This window comes from Sphaeramia orbicularis, chromosome 12 (genome assembly GCF_902148855.1).
Source record: "Sphaeramia orbicularis chromosome 12, fSphaOr1.1, whole genome shotgun sequence".
Lineage (NCBI taxonomy): Eukaryota > Metazoa > Chordata > Actinopteri > Kurtiformes > Apogonidae > Sphaeramia > Sphaeramia orbicularis.
This window is the reverse complement of record NC_043968.1, coordinates 51,240,581-51,260,741: the sequence shown is the minus strand read 5'-3', so window position 1 is coordinate 51,260,741 and position 20,161 is coordinate 51,240,581. Positions and strand designations below refer to the sequence as shown.

At 37.7% G+C, this 20,161-nt stretch overlaps 1 protein-coding gene across 1 annotated transcript in view; it reads right to left on the bottom strand.

The window, feature by feature from the left end:
- The window catches only part of sardh (sarcosine dehydrogenase), a 62,928-nt gene extending 42,983 nt beyond the window's left edge, over nucleotides 1-19,945 (bottom strand). The window contains exons 1-10 of the mRNA XM_030150626.1: nucleotides 19,804-19,945; nucleotides 18,967-19,156; nucleotides 17,477-17,613; nucleotides 16,742-16,920; nucleotides 15,861-16,040; nucleotides 15,191-15,314; nucleotides 14,866-14,966; nucleotides 9,641-9,745; nucleotides 5,253-5,382; nucleotides 2,962-3,048 (exon numbers count right to left, since the gene is read on the bottom strand). Of these exons, the coding sequence (XP_030006486.1) occupies nucleotides 2,962-3,048; nucleotides 5,253-5,382; nucleotides 9,641-9,745; nucleotides 14,866-14,966; nucleotides 15,191-15,314; nucleotides 15,861-16,040; nucleotides 16,742-16,920; nucleotides 17,477-17,613; nucleotides 18,967-19,151 (1,228 nt within the window). The 5' untranslated portion in view covers nucleotides 19,152-19,156; nucleotides 19,804-19,945. The remainder of the gene's footprint in view (nucleotides 1-2,961; nucleotides 3,049-5,252; nucleotides 5,383-9,640; nucleotides 9,746-14,865; nucleotides 14,967-15,190; nucleotides 15,315-15,860; nucleotides 16,041-16,741; nucleotides 16,921-17,476; nucleotides 17,614-18,966; nucleotides 19,157-19,803) is intronic.
- Nucleotides 19,946-20,161: the final 216 nt, after the last annotated feature.

The window sequence follows — 20,161 nt, the reverse complement described above, 5'->3', positions numbered from 1 at the left end:
AAAGATGTGTCAGGTGAAAGTAGATGGAAACATGGGAGACATGAACAGTAACTACTGTTCAACTCCTGCCTTGATTAACAGTAGTCAGTAACTTTTTGTTTGTGAGCGTGCCTGCATGACTATAAATGTGTGGTAGGTACGTGCGTGTGTGTGTGTGTGTGTGTGTGTGTGTGGGGGGGGGGGGGGGGCGGCACTGGAAAATCCTTAATTATCAAGTCTGGGGGGCACTGGAAAATCCTTAATTATCAAGTCACTGCTACCAGGTGTGAAATCAGTGATGCTGAGCCCATTTCAATGAGCTCATCTCAAGCCCACATTAATAACAGAAACTACTCAACGTGTCGACTCAATACATATTTCACAAACATTATGTTTGTATTAGCTTGGTATCACTTTAAAAAGCCAATTAAATTAAACTGTAAACTCATCAGAATGTCTGCAAAAAATAATTTACCGAGCTGAATGAGACATCCTCAAGTGTTTTCACACAACAGGGGTAGAAAACTAAAAGAGGGGCTACCATTTTTGTAGAAGGTAGAAATAACTCTGAGTATGTGCTTTTCATTTATAAATATCATAATACAAAACAAATAAGAATTATACCTCTATGTGGTTATTTTGTTTTTAACTATTTATTCACTGTATTTACAGAGGGTGTGCTACATAATGATATATTTTGTTAACTGGCTATGTAATAACCAAGATCAGGATATTGGATTTTGGGCATAATTGTGCAGCCCTTAATGACAAAATATTAAAAGTATAATAATAGTAGTAATAATAACACAAGTAACTAGAAGCACTCGGAGAGCGCAGACCTCCGCCAAGGCTGATCAGTGGGCCCCCCCGTAGGCCCCCCCACCCCCGATCACCCCCAAAAGTTAATCATTTCTTCCTTATCCCATTTCCAACAAACCCTGAAAATTTCATCAAAATCTGTCCATAACTTTTTGAGTTATGTTGCACACTAACGGACAGACAAACAGACAGACAGACAGACAAACAAACCCTGGCAAAAACATAACCTCCTTGGCGGAGGTAATAATAATAGCATTAAACTCTATGTAGTAAACATTATTGAGCATATTTGAGAGTGACATCAGGGAAAACTTTACCTTTTTATTTTTTGATGATTATAAAACATGGTTCATCATTTATTTTCTGTTGATCTGTGATTTGCATGAAAAAACAATCAAAGCTATTTAGCAAAACAGGTATTAACGTATGCATTGCAGGACAATATGTAAAAAGGAATAAAGGAAATCAGAAGTTCAATGATAATAGAATACAGTTAGACAAAAACATGAATGCATTTCTGGAACATAAATCAGAGAAAAAACATCTAGGAAGGTGTTCATTTAGTCATTCATTAGTCCTCTCCTTCTCTGCACCTCTTATCAGTTTGTCAGAACAACCCTTGAACTGGACTGCCGGCTCTTATGCAATAAAAAAAAAGTCTACCTAAAACTGTAGACTAATGTTGATGTCAATTACTTGGCCCCTCACACAGCCTCTGACCGTGTTTTTAGACCACTGAGGTACTCACATTCCACCCCATATAATGTCAGAGGTAAACTTATATGTAAGTGTAGTAATGGAGTGACTCTGGTGGTTCGTATGTGTTTGTTTGCTCTCCGTGGACTCAAAAATGAAAAGCACTCCATTATTCATTTGTGCCTTGAGAGTGTCCACAGAGACCGGCAAACACTGGGTCAGAGTCTGAGAAAACACTCTTGGGCCGTTTTTTCTTGCTTGTTTTCGTCCTCGTTCTTTAGGCATCTACTTAGAAGACTCCTCTGACCTCTCAAGCTTGATCATTACATTGTTGCCCCAGGGAGTGCTCTATACTACAGACTTTTTAAAAGCCTACAACCCTCAGTGGCAATTAGGGATGCAACAGTACAGGTTATCCATGGTTCGGTACGTATTGCTATTCTTGAGTTACGGTTCACGGTACAGTACGGTTCGGATGCAGAGGTCAACTGGAGCCTGGCTGTGCACCAAAACGTAACTGGAAGCTGATGGAGAGCTTAAGGCTCATTCATGCTCGCTTTACATATGTAAATAGGTACGTCTGTGTCTAACGTTGTCATGCATCACTGCCTTCATACTTCCATGCGTCCAGTGCGTTAGAATGAGCGTTTCTCAATCGATCCACCAGAGGGCGCTGCTCTTAATTACTACACTGGCCAAACACCATGAAGAAGAGTAAAGTTTTTTGAGAAGAAGAAAGTCAATAATAACAAACATGGCGATGACAGAGGAGGTTTAATTAATGTGGATACTAATGCTAATATGGATGAGGGTAGTTGTCATAAATATGTCGGTAGTTTTTCACTAACTCACACTGTCGCTCTTTGAAAACTGCCACTATTTATGGAAATTATTCTGTTCAAATCTCAACACTACTTCCACTGTTCCCGGTGGTACTCCTCCGTATTCTCCATCTGGATACAGATCCAAAAGCTCCCGGAAAACCGACACAATTACATACGTAATGTACACAGGGGACGGACCGTCTGCGCCTTTAATGTCAGACGGGCAGGGTGCAGTGTGCAGCCAGGGCTCTGGCCTGCTGTGTTCAGTGCACCCAACCTGGGCTCCGTATCTGGCTCAAACCATTGATAGTAAAATTCCGTAAGTCAGTCATCTTGCAAAGCTCTAATATAAATGCGAGTTGTCAGAAAAATGTCATTTGAAAATGACAAATGAGCCGTACCGTGATACATGCTCATATTGAACCACTAGGGGCGTACCGATTGGTAGGACAGTACGACATGTACCATTGCACCTCTAGTGGCAATATTAACATTTATTAAGTTAACAACCTGCTTTCCAAATATAATAACTTAGAAATACAGTAGTTTTTTTTAATACAAAATGAGAATACAGACTGCTCTGGCCACAGCTGAGATGCATGTAATTGTCTGTTTCTTCTGTTTTAATCCCAGCATCACCTACCAGCACTGTTGAAGCCACAACCCAGGAAGAAACCTCTGACCTCTGGAGCTTCTCCCATCAGCGGTTTGTGGTCTGCTGTGAATGATTCTGAGGACACACACAAAGACACTATGTGAGCAACACTAGCATTAAAAACAAGACAAGTTCCCTCACAACTATGGTGTACTGAGTAAAGAAATAATACTCTAGTCTTTAAGTGAAATTCAACCGTTGGTTAAGAGTGAATTTTACTAAGATAAGGTCACAGGTGGAAATCTCAGAATAAGGTTTTTTTTTCTTTCAAGATGTGAAGAATAGTGGTCGAATAGGAGAAGGTTTAGGCACTCATGGCAGCAATCATCATTTCATTTCCAGATCACACATGCCATGATCATATTAGAATTACCACTTGTAATAATCTAATAACTAATTATTGGTTATATAAATAAAAATGGACTGAAATGAAACTGAATCAAATATGTGTTAAAAACCTCAAGAATTTGGAGGTTCCATGATTATGTTGCATGTAAATTTGAGTCAACATGTGAGTATGCATTTACACACTGTTAAACAGTCTGTACCCAGATGCAGAGTTATTAGATAAGACCCCAAAGTTCAGGATTTCTGCCCGTTAGTGGAGATGTGAGTTTAGGAGTCACAGATTCTGACAGAGGTTCCACTGTTTTTGTTTCCAATACATTATGTGTACAAACTAGACCTACGAGCAACAGAAGTTTTTGTGGAAGTCTACTAGAATCTGAGTTTACGGTCCATGTATCTTGAATGAACAGGCTACACGTGGCAGATCTAAGGGGTGTTATTGCTTATCTCCGTCAACATTCCACAAAACAAGTTGTCAAGGATCGATATGCATATATGCAGAAATATGGATCTGAGCTGGAGATAAAAACAACTGCTGGGGCACCTTAGCAAGTGTAAGATTAATTTGACCAAACCAATACATTTTCTTATTTGACATGTTTCCAGCAGTGGGACTATCTCAAGAGAAATGACTGTTAAAACAGAGATATGGTTGTTTGTAAGAGTCAGGCACCTTGTTATAAATGCATGTCCATAAGTATAGAGTACTGAGAGGTATATTTGGGGGGGAGGGGGGGCGCTGTGAGTGAGCAAACAGTTTTCAATTTCATGAGTCTGGATGTTCCATCCATCATGGGCAGTGTTGCAAATCAATGAGCAGGATTGATTTATGGTAACACCAGATTATTGTTTGAATTGTGTGTAAATGTGATGACATTTCTCGATTTGTTCAGTATTTAATTAACTCAAATGTCAATCAAAGTCCAAGAAATGTCTTTGCATCCTGATAAATGTTGAAATTCTTGTATAACAACAGGGAAAGCAATGAGAAAGTTAATTTGAATGTACATCTCTTTGTTCTTTTGGGTCACAATGTAAATGACACTAACCAGCTCTGAGTTTCCACATAGTTTTACATGATTATTGATGATTGAATGAGTTAATAAACTAATGATTAATGAATTAATGAGTGTCCAAACCAGTGCAACAAATATTTAAAGTTTAAATATAACTATGCTTCAATAGGTGTGGCTACATTTACAAAAATGCATATACTTTTATCTAATATGGATGCCATAATAAGAGGCTGATCAATCATTTTTCCTTTAATATTGTCTTTAACCACATTTCAACCATCTGATTTCTTTACATTTGTAGGTATAACATGACATGTCATTTTTTTCTTTACATCTCATGAATATTTAGTTTTTCAAATCCATTCTGTGTTTATGGTTCCCTACTTTAATTTTTTTTTTCCACACTGATCTACCCTTCTGTGGTTTCTGCCCACTACGTCAGATTTTGGGTTTGTACAGAATATGTAAATGAACACTTCAGCTCATTCGTTTCAGTTCATGAATCCATTCTCACTCTTGAAACTAAGCTGCATTTTTTTGTGATGTTAAAAAATCCAATTTGATACAGTAAGTCTTGAGACAGAATAGTTACAGAACTGTTCACTCAACCAGAGACAACTACCTTGACTGAAAGTCACAATTTGCTGTAATCAAACTATCTCCTGGACAAACACTTCACACAGATTGGTAGTTTTTATATTCATGAGCAAGTGCTGTACGACAAAAATAACTATTTCACAAATAGTTCACAGAAGAATGCATCACACTTTTAAATTAGTCCACTTCTGATTTAAGAAGACTCCTGAATATTGTGTGTTGCCTGCCATAATGCATACTGTTGGAAGCAGAGCACAAGAAGGACTAGCAGTACTTGCACAAATATTAGATGCATCAGTGAATGCGTTATGTGTGTACCTGGTCCACAGACTGTGGACTTGATGCCAGTCTGCTCTAGAACAGGAACTCTGTTGATTGCTCCCTCAATATGTTGCATAAATACATCCCAGTCCAGGTCAAACAAGCTGAAAGCAAACTTATCCGATACCTGGGAAATTCAATGAACACAAACAGAAAATACATGACAAACATATTTTCTCTAAAACCAATATTTTATGTGAAAATCAGGACTACAATACAAATAAAATACAAATAAAAATAACTGTGTTACATCAAGTGGTTTTGATACTATGTACTCTCAAAGATAGAATGATAAAAAAAACAAAACATTTTCAAATTAACAGACTGTTTCTGTCTTTTCAAAGTTTTCTCCTGATTGAAAATATTGATCTCTAATAAGGGGCTTCATTATACTTCTTCGATGAAAATTTAAGAAAATGTAGTCATAATGTAAAGAAAAACCTAGTTTAACAATACACTGCTGAGATTTCTAAATGGATTTTTGCATCCATGTCTGAATTACATAATATTTTGAAGTCTGGCTTCTTTTTAAATCTTGTTTTAAGGAAAAAATAATCTGCAGTAAAGGTCTTGATAATATTTTCCACAAAGTTCCAGCCTCTATAATGAGAGGTTATTTGATGCTCTTGGTGCATGACGGATGTGCCCTTTTCCTTTTTCTTCCTCATTGCTATTTGAGGAGTACATTATGACCCAGTCCAAATAGAAGTGCCCACAGTGTGTGAGTGAAACACACACTGCAGCCACAACACAACCCTGCAACATCTGTTGAATTGCCACTTTCTCACAGGGGAATAAACATCTGTCAAATCAGACCTCTTCCTCTCAGTTCCTTGTCCAAGCTTTAATTTTCTCCCATCTGGACTTCTGCAACTCCCTCCTAGTCAGCTGGGCCAAAATGTAGTCTTTAGCTCCTACAACTCCTGCTGTGCACTGTGGACTGCCTTGCCTTAAAATGCTCCCCTCCTACACTAATCTAACTGACTCAGAGTGCTTGGATTTAAAAACTTGGTGCCTTGGCCCACTTCAGCACCACCACCACCACGTTCTGAGGAGGAATTTGTAAGTCACGTATTTTTCCTTTGGTACCAATCTGGGCTTTACTCCATTTGAACTCCTCTTCTTCTGGGTTCTCAATGGTGTTATGAAATTCCCATTTCCCACAGTTCTCTTTCTTTTACAGGGTGAGTGTAGATAGATATTCTCAGTTTTAATTTAATGTTATTATATTTTACATGTGTTAAATATAAGTACCTCTTTCGATTAGAAGCCTGGAGTTTGACAGAATCAATGAGTGAAGTTTCTGTGGTTTAGCAGTCAATGTCAGAGGCGACACTTAAAGTTCTGATTTAGTCTTTAACGTCACTGGGATGAGCCAGTTGACAGGAGCTGCTTTTATATGAACAAAGAGCTCTGCATTATTACAGAGCACTGACTCTCAGCTGGTGCTTCTCAAGAGTTGTGCTCTTTGTCCTTGACACCACAGATGTGTCATTCCCTCCAAAGCCATCGATCCTGTTCATCTATACTCAGTAGGCATCCGCTATTCTCTCTCTCCCCCTACTAATTCTCTTCATTTCTCTAACTCCGCTTTCTTCCTCCATCCGCTTCAAGACATCAAAGCAGCACTCAGCTGCAGAACGGGAACAAAAGAAACTGGTTGTGCACAAAGAAATCCTCTACAGTCACTAAGGATGTGTTAAGAGGCAAGAAGCCAGGCAGAAAGACAGACATGAAGGCAGACTGAGATATCATCAGTGTCCTGTAAAGGCCCTGCCCTAAGTGCCAAAAGTTGTCAAGGTTATAAGACAAACACAGAAATATTTTATGCTGGGTAAAATTGTATTAAGTATATAAACTGTATTACAAGTGCATAGTTTAAGGAATAACTGAGGACACTAAAATGGGAATTTAACAATAAAGGTAAATGTGATCATAGAATACCAAGAAACATTTGGTCTCTATAAAGCACCTTTTAGAAAGACCATAACAAATTTTAAATCAAATGCTTTTAAACAGATCAATCTCTAAAATCAGACGTCCCAGAAATAAGTCAGTCTGGTCCATGATTAATTACTCTTGCCAAAAAATGGTTTTGTCCTCCCAGACTTTTATAATTTAATTTATAAAATCAATGCAGACTTTAAAGTTGAGATGCTGCAATAAAAGTGAAGCAAAAGTAGAACTGATGGTTGATGCAGTAAAACATACAGGGATGTGATCCTACTAAGGATTTTTCAGTATTCTAACAAATATTGGGATACCATTTTCATTCATTAATACTAGTTCATTCATTCATTCTTTTTCCAAACTGCTTAATCCTTGGGAGGGTCACGGGGTTGCTACAGCAGCAGTGGAAATACTGAAAAAAAAAACCCTCCATTTTACCAACATTTGCTCAACTACCATGTATTTGCAACATATTATAACTAGTTACAAGATAAATGGGATACAACAACATGAAAAAAAGTAATTTATTGGGAAGCACTATGCTATTTCTAGAGAGTACATAATTATTATAGAATATATATTTTTGAGGAGCTTTATGCTTTTATTAATGAAAGTTGGACAGAGACAGGAAGGGTGGGAGAAAACATGGAATGGAGGCGGAGACTTGAACCCTGGTCCCTGTGGTAAAACCTGAACCAAATGGTTTCTGGTTTTAAGAGGAGATTTGGAAATATGTAGTCATATCTGAGTTATTATCAATTGACACAGAAATACATGATCCACATTGTTGGGAAATGACTAGTTATATGTATATGTAAATCATTCACTCATTCGTTTATGTACTTCATCAAACTGTTTAATCGTTTTTAGGTTCATGGGAGCTGATGCCTATCCCAGCTACCAATGGGCGAAGGCGAGGGCACCCTGCACATGTCGCCAGTTCATCACAGGGCTGGCATTTACAGATAAACAATCACTCAGTCTCACATTCACACCTACGGCTAATTTAGATTGACCAGTTAACCTATAAAGTATATGTCTTTGGACGGTGGGAGGAAGCTGGAGTATCTGGACAGAAGTCACATGTGCATGGGGAGAACATGCAAACTCCACATAGAAAGTCCCATGCAATAAAGCTGTGTATGACTTTTGTCACCAATTTTTCATCAACTCTGTAAAACTCCAGTGACAGCCAAAGTATAACGAATCTGTTAGTCTTTCCATAATTACACACCTGAATCACTTCCCTCATGGTGAACAACTTCAAAGTTGACTCCATCACAAACACTCCATTTGTTTACATACCAAACCGGAACCAAACCAATATGTCACTCAGGCCTTTTCAGAATTCCACACAGCCACAGCAGCAAAAAGTAATGAAGCCGTTTCCATGTTTGTTGCTGCTGCGGCAATACTGTGGCTGTATGGAATTCCAAAAAGGCCTAAGTGACATATCGGTTTGGTATGTAAACAAATAGTGTTAGTGATGGAGCACACTTCAACATTGTTCACCGTGAGGAAAGTGATTCAGCTGCGTAATCACAGAAAGACTAATGGATTGGTGATACTTAAGCTATCACTCGGGTTTTACAGATTTGATGAAAAAATGGTGATGAAAGACGTAAACCGCTTTAAAACTAGTTGCTACTACTTAATACTAAGAATCTCTTCCTATTCACTATCACTGCCTTAGAAGACAATATCTCATCTCACCTTAAGGTATAAATTATATATACTGCAAGTGTGCAAATATTGTTTTAGCTAACTGACCCAAAGCAAAAAAAAAAAAAAGACAAATTTAGATATTTTTAAAAATTAGTGAGCGAATGCATGAACAGGTACACATGCAGAATCCGAATCATCTTGTAAACATAATGTGCTGCGCACTTTTAATACCCCATGGCCAAATATAGTGTAAGATTCTGTTGAAAGTTACTGCCGTATAATTTAGATTAGACTGTCTTTGTCTTTGTGTAAAACTTATTACATACATATTTATATGTGAAAGTACTCAGACATCATAACTGCACAAGGCCATTTGACCTTGAAAAAGTAGAACATGATCGCCTATTTTCAATAGGCTTCTGCTCCATGCTAAGATTCATCAATAATATAAATTTTGTGCTGATATCTCAATGCATTCTTCAGATAATGTGATTATGTCGCTGAATGGACAGACAGACGGAAGGACGGGCGGGCGGAGAGAAGGACGACAAAACAATTACAATAACCCTTTGGCCAGAAGTTGGCCGAGGGGTAAAAACAGTTGACCTCCAAGCAGTTACTGTGGCACAACAAACTAAATAAGAGCTAAGGTCAAACTGGCACACACACAAAGAGAAGTATATTGACAGGATCAATGTTAATTTATCAAAATATTTGATTTACTGGTGAGACACACAGACAGACAAGTTATTACCAATACGGAAGCTCACCTCATCCCAGAAGATAGGATTCTGCTCATAACCACCCACGGACAGGGCATCACCTTGAAGGCGCAGGTAAACTGATGCATCATGGTCCCTCACATTTGGCATGTTCTGCAAGAAGTGAAACAGAAATCATAAAGTAGTCCAAACAGTAAAACATAAGGGAAAAAAATAAGGAAAAGAAATTATAGTCACACCATCTACATGACCAAATGAGATGTCTTTGCTGTTGTTGCTACACAAAATGGATAAAAAATAATAATAGTTTAAAGCTATTAAAGTAGAGACATAATGTACATTTATTTTAAGACTGGAACAATAATAGTTGGAAACCCAGGGAAAACTGTGAGAAACCTTGAACTGAAGATGTATTTTCATCAGATCAGACTTAAATGAATTCATCTTGGTTTTTCTAGTGTTTTTTGTTATGTTTCTTTCAATTTCATATTCATTTTATTCATGAGTATATATCGGTAACACATTTCCTCCCATTTTAATAAGTCATTAATTATTTTCAATTGATTTATCTAATTATTTTTCAACACTGCCTTATTCATTTTCACATAGCTATAGTAAAAAAATATACAATGTCCACTGTGTGGTTTGCTGATGATTATTATTATTACATAATCAATGTGTTCTTCTACTGTAAAACACTACTGATGTTGTACAGCTTGTATACCTGTTTCAAAACAGATAAACAACTTAACAGTTCTGTGAAATAACTCCACAATAATAACTGTAATATAAAAACAGGTCAGATTATGTTTAGGCTAAAGGGAATTAGCATGCAGTGTTAATAAGATACTTTTAAGGGAACCTATAAGTAAACAATATTGGTGTACAGTGGGGACAAAATAACTGCATTTATATTTTTGCGAATGCTCAAGGATGTCAGTGGCACATACACACAACGCTGCTTAACACCACAGCATTTCTTCTTGTACAAAGTAATTCAGCTGTGTATATTTTGTGTCATTTCTTCACCTTTTCATCAAAATTCCAAACAGCTCTCTGAGTGCAAAGCCAAAATACCAGAAGAGGCTGACATTTGGAAAATGCTTCACTACGTATGATAAAAAACCAGTCTGCTTCTTTTCTTGTGATCTGCACTGAATACAGACCGAGCACTGCACAAGACTCTCCTTCACAGACTCACACAAATAAAAAAAAGCACACATTACTATTGACTCGCCTTTAGATCCTCACCAGGCAACAACAAAAAATTTGCGTGTATTTCCACAGAAAAACATGATCAGCACAGCTTGTTTGACCTGACAAGTTGCACAGCGTGATGTGAACAGATTTCCTGACGGCGTTCGGATGGGCGAATGTGTCATTTTGTGTGTGGGCTGATGTCTGTGTAAGTGATGTAGCTGTAATGCTGGTTAAGCTGCTCTTAAACTACATAACACAGTGACAGCGAAGCTCTGACAGTACAGCTAAAACCACAGGCCTGTAGAGGATGAGTGCAGTTATACATGTGTACACTAACTAAAGCTTTCACACACTGCACTATCAACCGCAGAGTTGCAGTGCATCGTGGGTACAAGCCTGTCAAACATAGGCACTCCCCTTCATCCCAAAGACACACATAATCAACATTAATGGATATGAACACAAGTCCATGTCTCTCTGTCACAAACAAGTACACATATCTCATTCCAGCACACAGCGGACCAATCTGGACTATAACAAGTTGAAATGAGTGTTGACACAGTGCCCCCTGTTGGTCATGTAATGTTAGTACAGACAGATATCAAAATGTTTGTTTCTATGGGGAATTCTGTGGCTAGCTCAATTAAAGGTACAACGCACATTTCTATTAAGTCACCCATCGGATAGATTACTCTACATTAAAAATAAATGAAAATAAAAAAGTATAACATTTATTTGATTGTGCATGAGCAAAAATTAGATATGATTGACACCAGTGGTACCTCTATAAATCCTACACCAGGAAACAATTTTTACATTACATTACATTATATTTATGCATTTGGCAGATGCTTTTTTACAAAGCGACTTACAGGGGAAAACCAAAAATTTAAAAAATAAATAAAAAATAAAATAAAATACAAGAACAGATTAAACACATAAAGCAGCTGTGCAATTAAAAACAGTGTTGTACAGAAGATTTAAAAGCAAAATTATAGACTAAAAATACAAGAATAGATTAAGAAGACATAAAAACAGCTGTACAATTAAAACAGTGAAATAAAAATACCAAGTAAAACGACAAAATAACCGTAGTAATACATTTAAATGGAATGTTTGAAAGTGCTAGGACAGGAGGTGTTAGAATTAAGAATTATGTCAGAATTTTTCTGACATAACTTTGATACATGCGAGAAATTGTAAATGGACTGCGTTTATATAGAACATCTCTACCTATTCATTTACAAAGCACTACATAAGACATCTCATTTTAACACACACAGCCAGTCAGAGTATGTTAGCATTCACTGTCTTATCCAAGGGCACTTCAACAAAACTGAGCGACAGTAGCCTGAGGCAAACAAGGTACAAGACTGCAAACTTAGCAAACAGGCAACAAATTAAAATTATGTTTGTCACCAAGATTAACAAAATGGGTTGCTAAACAATATCACAGACAATAACTTGCACCCAGTTCGTGGCATGGAGGTGTTTCAGCAGACAACCTCCAGGACCAGGCTGATCCCACCCAGATGTACGACTGAACGTTACAGGAAATCCCTCCTGCCAGCAGCCATCAGGCTATTCAATGTGCAATAAAATGGAAGTGTTATTTCACTGTCACTGCCCTTGTTTCTCTTCTTTACATTTCCATGGTTTTATTCATCTCTGTAGTTTTTGCATATATAATATATTGTAGCTCACAACTGTATATTCTTGCATATAATCTTATTCCTTTATTACCTATTACTAAATCTTTTTCATTTTAGAGTATTTTTTATTATCTTAGAGTGTTGTTTTAATAATTTCCTACAAAGGATCAGTAAAGTATCTCTATCTATTAAGAACCAACAACATCTATTTGACACTGTGTGGTAGCAACTACTCCTGAATGAATGGAGACCAACACTATGTAAACTAACACTTCAGACTCTGGATTGAATCAGTGCAACATTTTTAACTGGAAAATGTCAATAATGAACCACCAACATAATATCCATATTGGATCAATTTTAATTTGACCTGTAGTGTTTCTTAGTGATATAAAAAAAAAGTTAAATAAATAAAGTTGGAGAGTTTTGTTTCAGGATTGTTAAATGAAAATGTGTTAAATGTGTTACAATGTACCACAGGGTTTCAATGGGAATAACTTACTAACACTGCCAGTCTTTTGGTGTATAATTAACGTAACTGTTTGGCACAGAAAATGTAACGTCAAGCATCTAATCTAACTAATGGTGAACTATGTACTGCCAGGTCTATTCTCTCCAAACATCATTTTCAAGTGTGGTTAGGCAAACATACACCAAGCGCTGCTTTACAAAAGACCAAAAGTCATGAGTTTTACAGAATCTGCTGATCTAAACAACCAGGTACTAGTCACAGGTTTAATTCCACACTGTATCAGAGAGGGGGAAAAAAGCTCTTACTGGGAAAAAATAACCCCAAAAAGGCAACCTATTGCTGTTCCTTAAATGTGGACAAAAGATTAATCATAAAGAAACGCATTATAGTATGGGTTATAATTAACAGTTTGCTGAGTTAAAGATTTAGATTTTTCTTTAGCCATTGGTGTTTCATATTTAACCCATAAAGACCAAAACACTCACTGACGACCAAAACCATCTACTGATCTAAACTGTTTGATACCTGTTGATCCACTAATCCTATCAATACATGTAAATAATTGGGGTAAACGACAGTTTGTCATCTTTTCATGGTCATCAAATATGACTCATTTGGATGTTCAGAAGCCCCGCTGTTACCCTGGAAACCCTGTCATCTTCTACAACATTGATTCACCAGTAAAATCCATGGAGTTGGATCAATGACAGTGGATGGACACAGTTGGTTTTACATCCAGTTATTGATATATTTTGCTGAAAAAGTCCATTTTTCTTCAGTTTTCTCTGTTTAGGATAGAATAACCCCCAACTTTAATCTGAGCTTTTATGAACATCTACATGATCAATGAATTAAATGTCAGAAAATACATGATTTTTACTGAAAAAACACAAAATACAGAGGATAATATTCAAATTAGCAGTGATAAATTGCTTAAGAAAGGTTAAAGCAGCGTATGACTTTTGTCACCGTGATTACTAACCTGAATCTCTCCCCTCACAGTGAAGAATTTGGAAGTGTACTCCACCATAAACAGTCCATTTATTTACGAACAGGGCCAGTATGTCAGTCGGACATTTTTGGGAATTTGTCGCAACGTGCATTGTGGGAAGCAGAGCTACACACAGCCGCAGTAGCAAGAGTGTGTGGCCCGTCTGACATACCGGCTCTGTTTGTAAACAAATGGATTGTTTATGGTGGAGTACACTTTGGAATTGTTCACCATAAGGGAAGAGATTCAGGTGTGTAATCACAGGAACATTCACGTATTCTTGATACTTAGGCTATGACTCAAGTTTTACAGATTTGATGAAAAATTGGTGACGAAAGTCATATGCCACTTTAGAGAGAAAAAAATCAATTTGGGAACTGCCACTAAAGTAGCACTGGGTCTTTATGGGTTAAAATTTAATCTTAATGTATTTTATTTTTAAGATGCATATTTGAGAGCACTTAAACTGTAATTGTAACTATAAAAAAACAAAACAATAGATTAAATATATTAAACTCAAAATTATGTTGATTAGAGGCTAAAATGGTCTAAAATGAAGAAATAATTTTAAAAAAAATCTATGCTATGATTACAGTGGGTTTTATGCTATTATATGTTATTTACATTATTAAGACTCTAAACAAATGTAACTATCATTAAGGAAGCAAAAGTAATGTGTTACTTTGTATAAATGAGAGGTGGGGGTGGAATTTAATAAGTTTTCTTCTTCCCACTCCTTTTTGAGCAATACTTATTGAATTTATTTTGGTATTATTAGTGTGCATGGCATATATTATATATTGCTATACTGTCTTGATCACTTCTATTTATTATTATTGTATTTGCTCTGCTATTAGTTCCTTGTAAACATAAAAGTTTTGCTTTTTTCTTCTGCTCAAAACAAATAAATGAATGAAAATGAATGCTTTGTGGGTACTTTATTCGATGAAGGTCTTACCTGAATACCTTCGATTCTCTCTGTCACTACATAGGCGTGATGCATTGCAATGAGAGGCACCTTGACCCCTGCCATCTCCCCCAGCTTGGTGGCCCACACACCTGCACAGCACATGGAAAAAAACATTATATAACCACAGCTTCTTTTATCTAATCTACACTAATGTAAAATTCCTCTGCTACAGTGTACAAAATTACCCATAACTCACCACTGCACAGACACATTAATAAACTATGTTTAATTCACATGTCAAATCTTCACTAAACCACGGTCCTTTCAGCTGTCCTTTTCAGGACCTTGGAATATAATTTAGACCACATCTGACCTGCACAGTTCACAACACAGGGTGTCTCAATGGTCCCATGAGCCGTTTCCACTGCTTTCACCCTTTTCACTCCAAGGTCATCTGTCCTGACTTGGATTCCAGTCACAGGGCAGTTCTCAATCACCTATTTTAGGGAGGATGGTGTTGGAAAATTGGAAAAATCATATAAATGTCTGTAAAATAAAGAGGAGTTGTGCATAGAATGAACCAAATACCATTAAATCACACCAAAGTCTATTGATTATTAGGGTGGCTAAGAAAACTAATCAATAGTTCACTCTGTACTCATTTGGACACAATGAGTTACAGATAAGTTGCACACAAGATTATGACTTATATCTATCTAGGAAACACTATCGTGCAGATACTAGTGCTATTTTTGAACTCCTGTGTTTTATTGCTTCAGAAAACTAATGGCAGCTTTACAAACTTACTTTCCCAGAGTACAATTGATTTGTTTACATATGTGCAAAAATTAGATTTAAAAGAAAAACAGATGCATGAAGACAGCATGACAAACCTGGCCATAAGTAAATGACATACACGTGGATAACAACACTATAATTACACTTCTTTCTTCTGTAATATTCAGCATGTTTCCATGAATAGAGCAGGTGGGTGCAATGTGCTTTGAAAGACAACATCCAATCAGTAGATGAGTGCACATTACCATAGCTCCCCTGGCCGAGGCAGCTCTGGTCAGGGTCGTACATGTTCCTGCTGGGTCCATGGTGCCGTCTTTTGGCACATACAGGGTTCCATACAGATCATCAACATTCATCAGAGGATACAGGTCCTTGGTCTCCGCAGGTGACAAGACATAAGACTCGATGCCATAAACCTTACCCAGCTACAGTTGAGGAGAGATGACAAGGTTTAGAAGCTATGCTCTCAGCTGCAAAATACATTTACTCATCCGTCTCCATTACAAACAATACACTTTCTCAGTAAGTTTCACATCAGGCTGATTAGAAAATGGTGGATATGCTGTTATTACTGCGATGCTGCTGATGCAAGACCAATGGTGATGTCATTAAATTACTGTTCTCCACAAGAGTTGCTGCATGTAATTCTGTCAGACTTAGCCTCATAACTCTATTTATCATTTAACATTTCATAAAGCTGAATCTCTTTGGAACCACTTTTTTTCTTTAGGGGAGAAGCCATAACTCAACGTCACACTGCATAGTTGGTCTGCAAATGTCTCTTTCTTTAGTTTCTTTTTCTGCTGCTCTCATTCACTTTTCTGCATGTTTCATGAGTAATATTGTTTAATATTAAATCTTGTTTTCAGCACTGCAGTTGGATCCAATTATTACCTTTTTTGTACCGCATTAGTAAATAGCCTATTTGGCCTTGAAAAAAATGCTAAACGGTCACTTTTGCTCCCAGTGACCCTTGAGTTGAACATTCTGTTGAGATACACAATAAAACTCTTGCTAAACAGTGCAAATATTCATCTTGACACTGGGAAATTTTGTATCCTACTAATCTAGTTTTCTACTGATAAGTACATGCAGCTTCTGATCATAAAGAAACTTTGGCTCTTACCGACATAAGGCGCTTGTACTCATCCAGCCTCTGCTTATTGGAGGCTATGAAGAGACCTCCATTCTGGATCCAGCCCGTGTGGAGACCCGTCTCTTCCTCCAGGTCTTTACTGATCACATTTCTGGTGTGGGCCAAGAGCTCTACCTCAACATCACTGGGACGAAGCTGCCACAGCAGGCCTTAAGACAATATACAGTACACATACATTACAGACAGTTGCCTGTACAGATAAACATCTACAGGCTTGAAAAACAGATTAGAAATCAGGAGTAGGCAGATAAAAAGGATATACATATATCCTTATATTTTCTACTTTACAATGTGTCATTTTCACCCTCTGGGACACACTAACACACATTCACACACTGGCAGCTCATCCTCTGGGAGCAAATGGGGGTTCAGTATCTTGTCCAAGGACACTTTGCTATGTTGACAGGAGCCAGGGATTGAACTACCAACATTCCAGACTGTGAACAACCTACCTGCACCAATTTGGCAACGTTACAGCTTCTTTTGTTGGATGAGAAATGCAGGTCAGTTCAGCAATCACAGAGCTAGTTGTGCAAGATCTAAAATAACTGAGGTGACTCTGTGTGCTTGTCAGTGCAGCCATCATGCAAACAACTCAACAGTGATTGGATTTAGGTCATTAATGAAGACTGACATCAGAATGTGAATGTAAATTGCAGAATTCATCACCCTGTGCTGTCACGGCACGTTGCAACAGTTGGTTACCTGCAGTGTGCCAGGTGGTGCCAGCAGTTAGTCTGTCTCGCTCCAGCAAAACTACATTGGTCATACCCATTTTAGCCAAGTGATAGACAGTCTGACAGCCCAGACTGCCACCTCCAATGACAACCGCATCCGCTGACCTGAATCAGAAAGAAGATAAAGTGCAGGTCATCTGACAAAATTGTTTTAATTACATGACTCACATGAATTTATCTGGAAAGCAATACTAGCTTTCAGCTCTGCACAAGTCCTTTTTCAGCTGAAATATAAAATAACATTGGAAGTTACATTTTACTAAGTAAATCAATGACTCCAAAACTTCTTCATACAAAAACATGTCACGAATTTCCATTGATTTACATTTTTAATAACTCTTCCAATATCAAAACACTGTCTGTAGGTTTTGGGTTTTTTATCTTCTTGTATTTTTTCATTTCATTTTAATCTTGTTACATCCTACACATTGTATTTGTCTTGTAATGTCTTCAAGGCTGGATGTGTATTTTATTCTTTATACATGGTTTTTGACTTTTGTCATTTATATTTTCGTTGTTATGTATTGTACAACTGAGGCATCTGTTCTAAATTTTTCATGGCTTTAGTTAACTTTATAAACTGCTCCAGGGGTCACTTTTATTCTATTTTAAATAGGAAAATGAATTCACACTTGATGTCTTCACAATACATTTCCCTGTGCCAGTTGGCAACCCACTAAAAACTGCTCCACAACCCATTTTAACTGCCTTAAATTTGTCATGACTGTCATTTTTCAAAAATTAATGTCATGCGTAAATGTATAATATTGTGGATAAGAAAAGGACTTTATTTTTTGTGCATTGTGTTGCACGGGGGAAACATTTAAGAGTCACACAGAACAAGTGATGAAGGTTGTTGTGCCATGTGTATTTTTCACTGACTTAATCCGTCTTAATGCAAAGAATGGCACTCAAGATTAGTTGAGACTTTTGATAGGTATTGCAGTGTCTCTAATAAGCTAATCAATAATTCTGTCTACAAAAATGTTTATTTTCGGACCCTTGGATCTTGTGAAGATGAAGTTGTCTCCTTCTTGACAGTACAGCCTGAGTTTGACTGTCGCTCCCTGCAGGAAATACACTGTTTGGCACACAGGTGGATTTTATGGAGATAATTTGGAGGAGTGAAAAAAAAATTCATCAGTGTGCTGAACAGTGGTCCTGTGTATTTCCTGGAGGGAGTGAAAACTCTCAGAGCCACAAAATTTCAAAGGTGGTTAATTTTATCTGGTATATTCCTTGTTTTGAAGTAGATTCCATCCACTTTGACCCACAGTGCATTTGCAGTTTGGGTAATTGTATTTGCTTATATTAATTCAATGATCACAGTCATGTGCTGGTTTATTCCTTTGTCCATTTATATACAAATACTATGTATATATTTATGCACGACTTTCCAGCTTGATGTAAGAAGAATAAACACCATTTGTACATCCATCCATCCATCAGGTAAGCTACCTGGGTAAAGGCTTGGTGGGCCCAGAGGAGACTCCTTCATCCTGTTTGAGTGTCTTCTCATAAGGAACATTTTTCTCCTTGGTTTGCTCTGTGCTGTATGACCGGGTGCTTGTTCGGCACAAAGGAGACAGTGGAGGCCGGGCTGCCAACACCACACGGCGAACTGCGCTCCCTAGAAAGGCCATGGACCCCTGTGGAACAGCAGATTAGAATAAATGTGACAACCATGTGATTTCTATCAAAAACCTGCAGGACTCCACAGACATCTAGATCAATGTCATACACAGATGTGTCAGGCTTTTGACATGTGTGGGGAGTTGTTTTTCTGAAGGCAGAGTCACTGACATGTTTCAGTCACATAGAGGGTATGGTTTAAAGTTGAGATTAGGCCAAAAGTGGTTAAACAAAAGATTAATATGTAACATTCACAGTGAGACAAAACAACACCACTTTAGGGAGGAGATATTTAGTATTTACATTCAACTGTCGACATTTATGTTGACAGAGGGTCAAGACAATCAAGTTGGATTCAGTTCCAGTTCAACTGAGGACCTGGGGAGGCTTGGCTGGCTGTAAAACGTACTCCTTACGCAAAGACGCACCAACACCTCATATGAACTTCAGGTTTGTTTTCATGCAGTAAAAAAAAAAAACACCCAGAGGTAATGGATCGACTGGTAAAAATTAACATGATCATACAAATGACTATGTATCACAGAAGAAAACCAACCTCCCACATTATGATGCTATTTGTAACATATATTTACACAAGCCAACCTTCGATCTGCATGAGTGGAACTTTGTTGTATGGGTGCTGCACGCTTCTCACATGCTTACCTAAAGTCGGCTCCGCTTGCAAACTCAACCGGAAAACACACGATGCAGAGTGTAAGGCTTTCAGAAACCGTTTGCAAAAATGGCCGAATGTTTTCGCAAACCAGAAAGCCAAAGTGCGTCAAAAGTGTGGCCGGGGTGCAGTGGTTCAGACGCTGTCAGAATGTGCTGAAATGAGGTTGGACTTGGAGTTCCTGTCTTGACTCCGCCCACTTACACTGAACCAGTCCAGTCTGTGGCTGATCCGCAGATGCACATACGTGGAAACTCTGGAGAGGGCGGGCCATCCAGGACCAAGCTAGAATTAGGGGGGGTTGTTATTTTGCAAAATTGTAGATAGCATAGATGTACCCCCCATAAA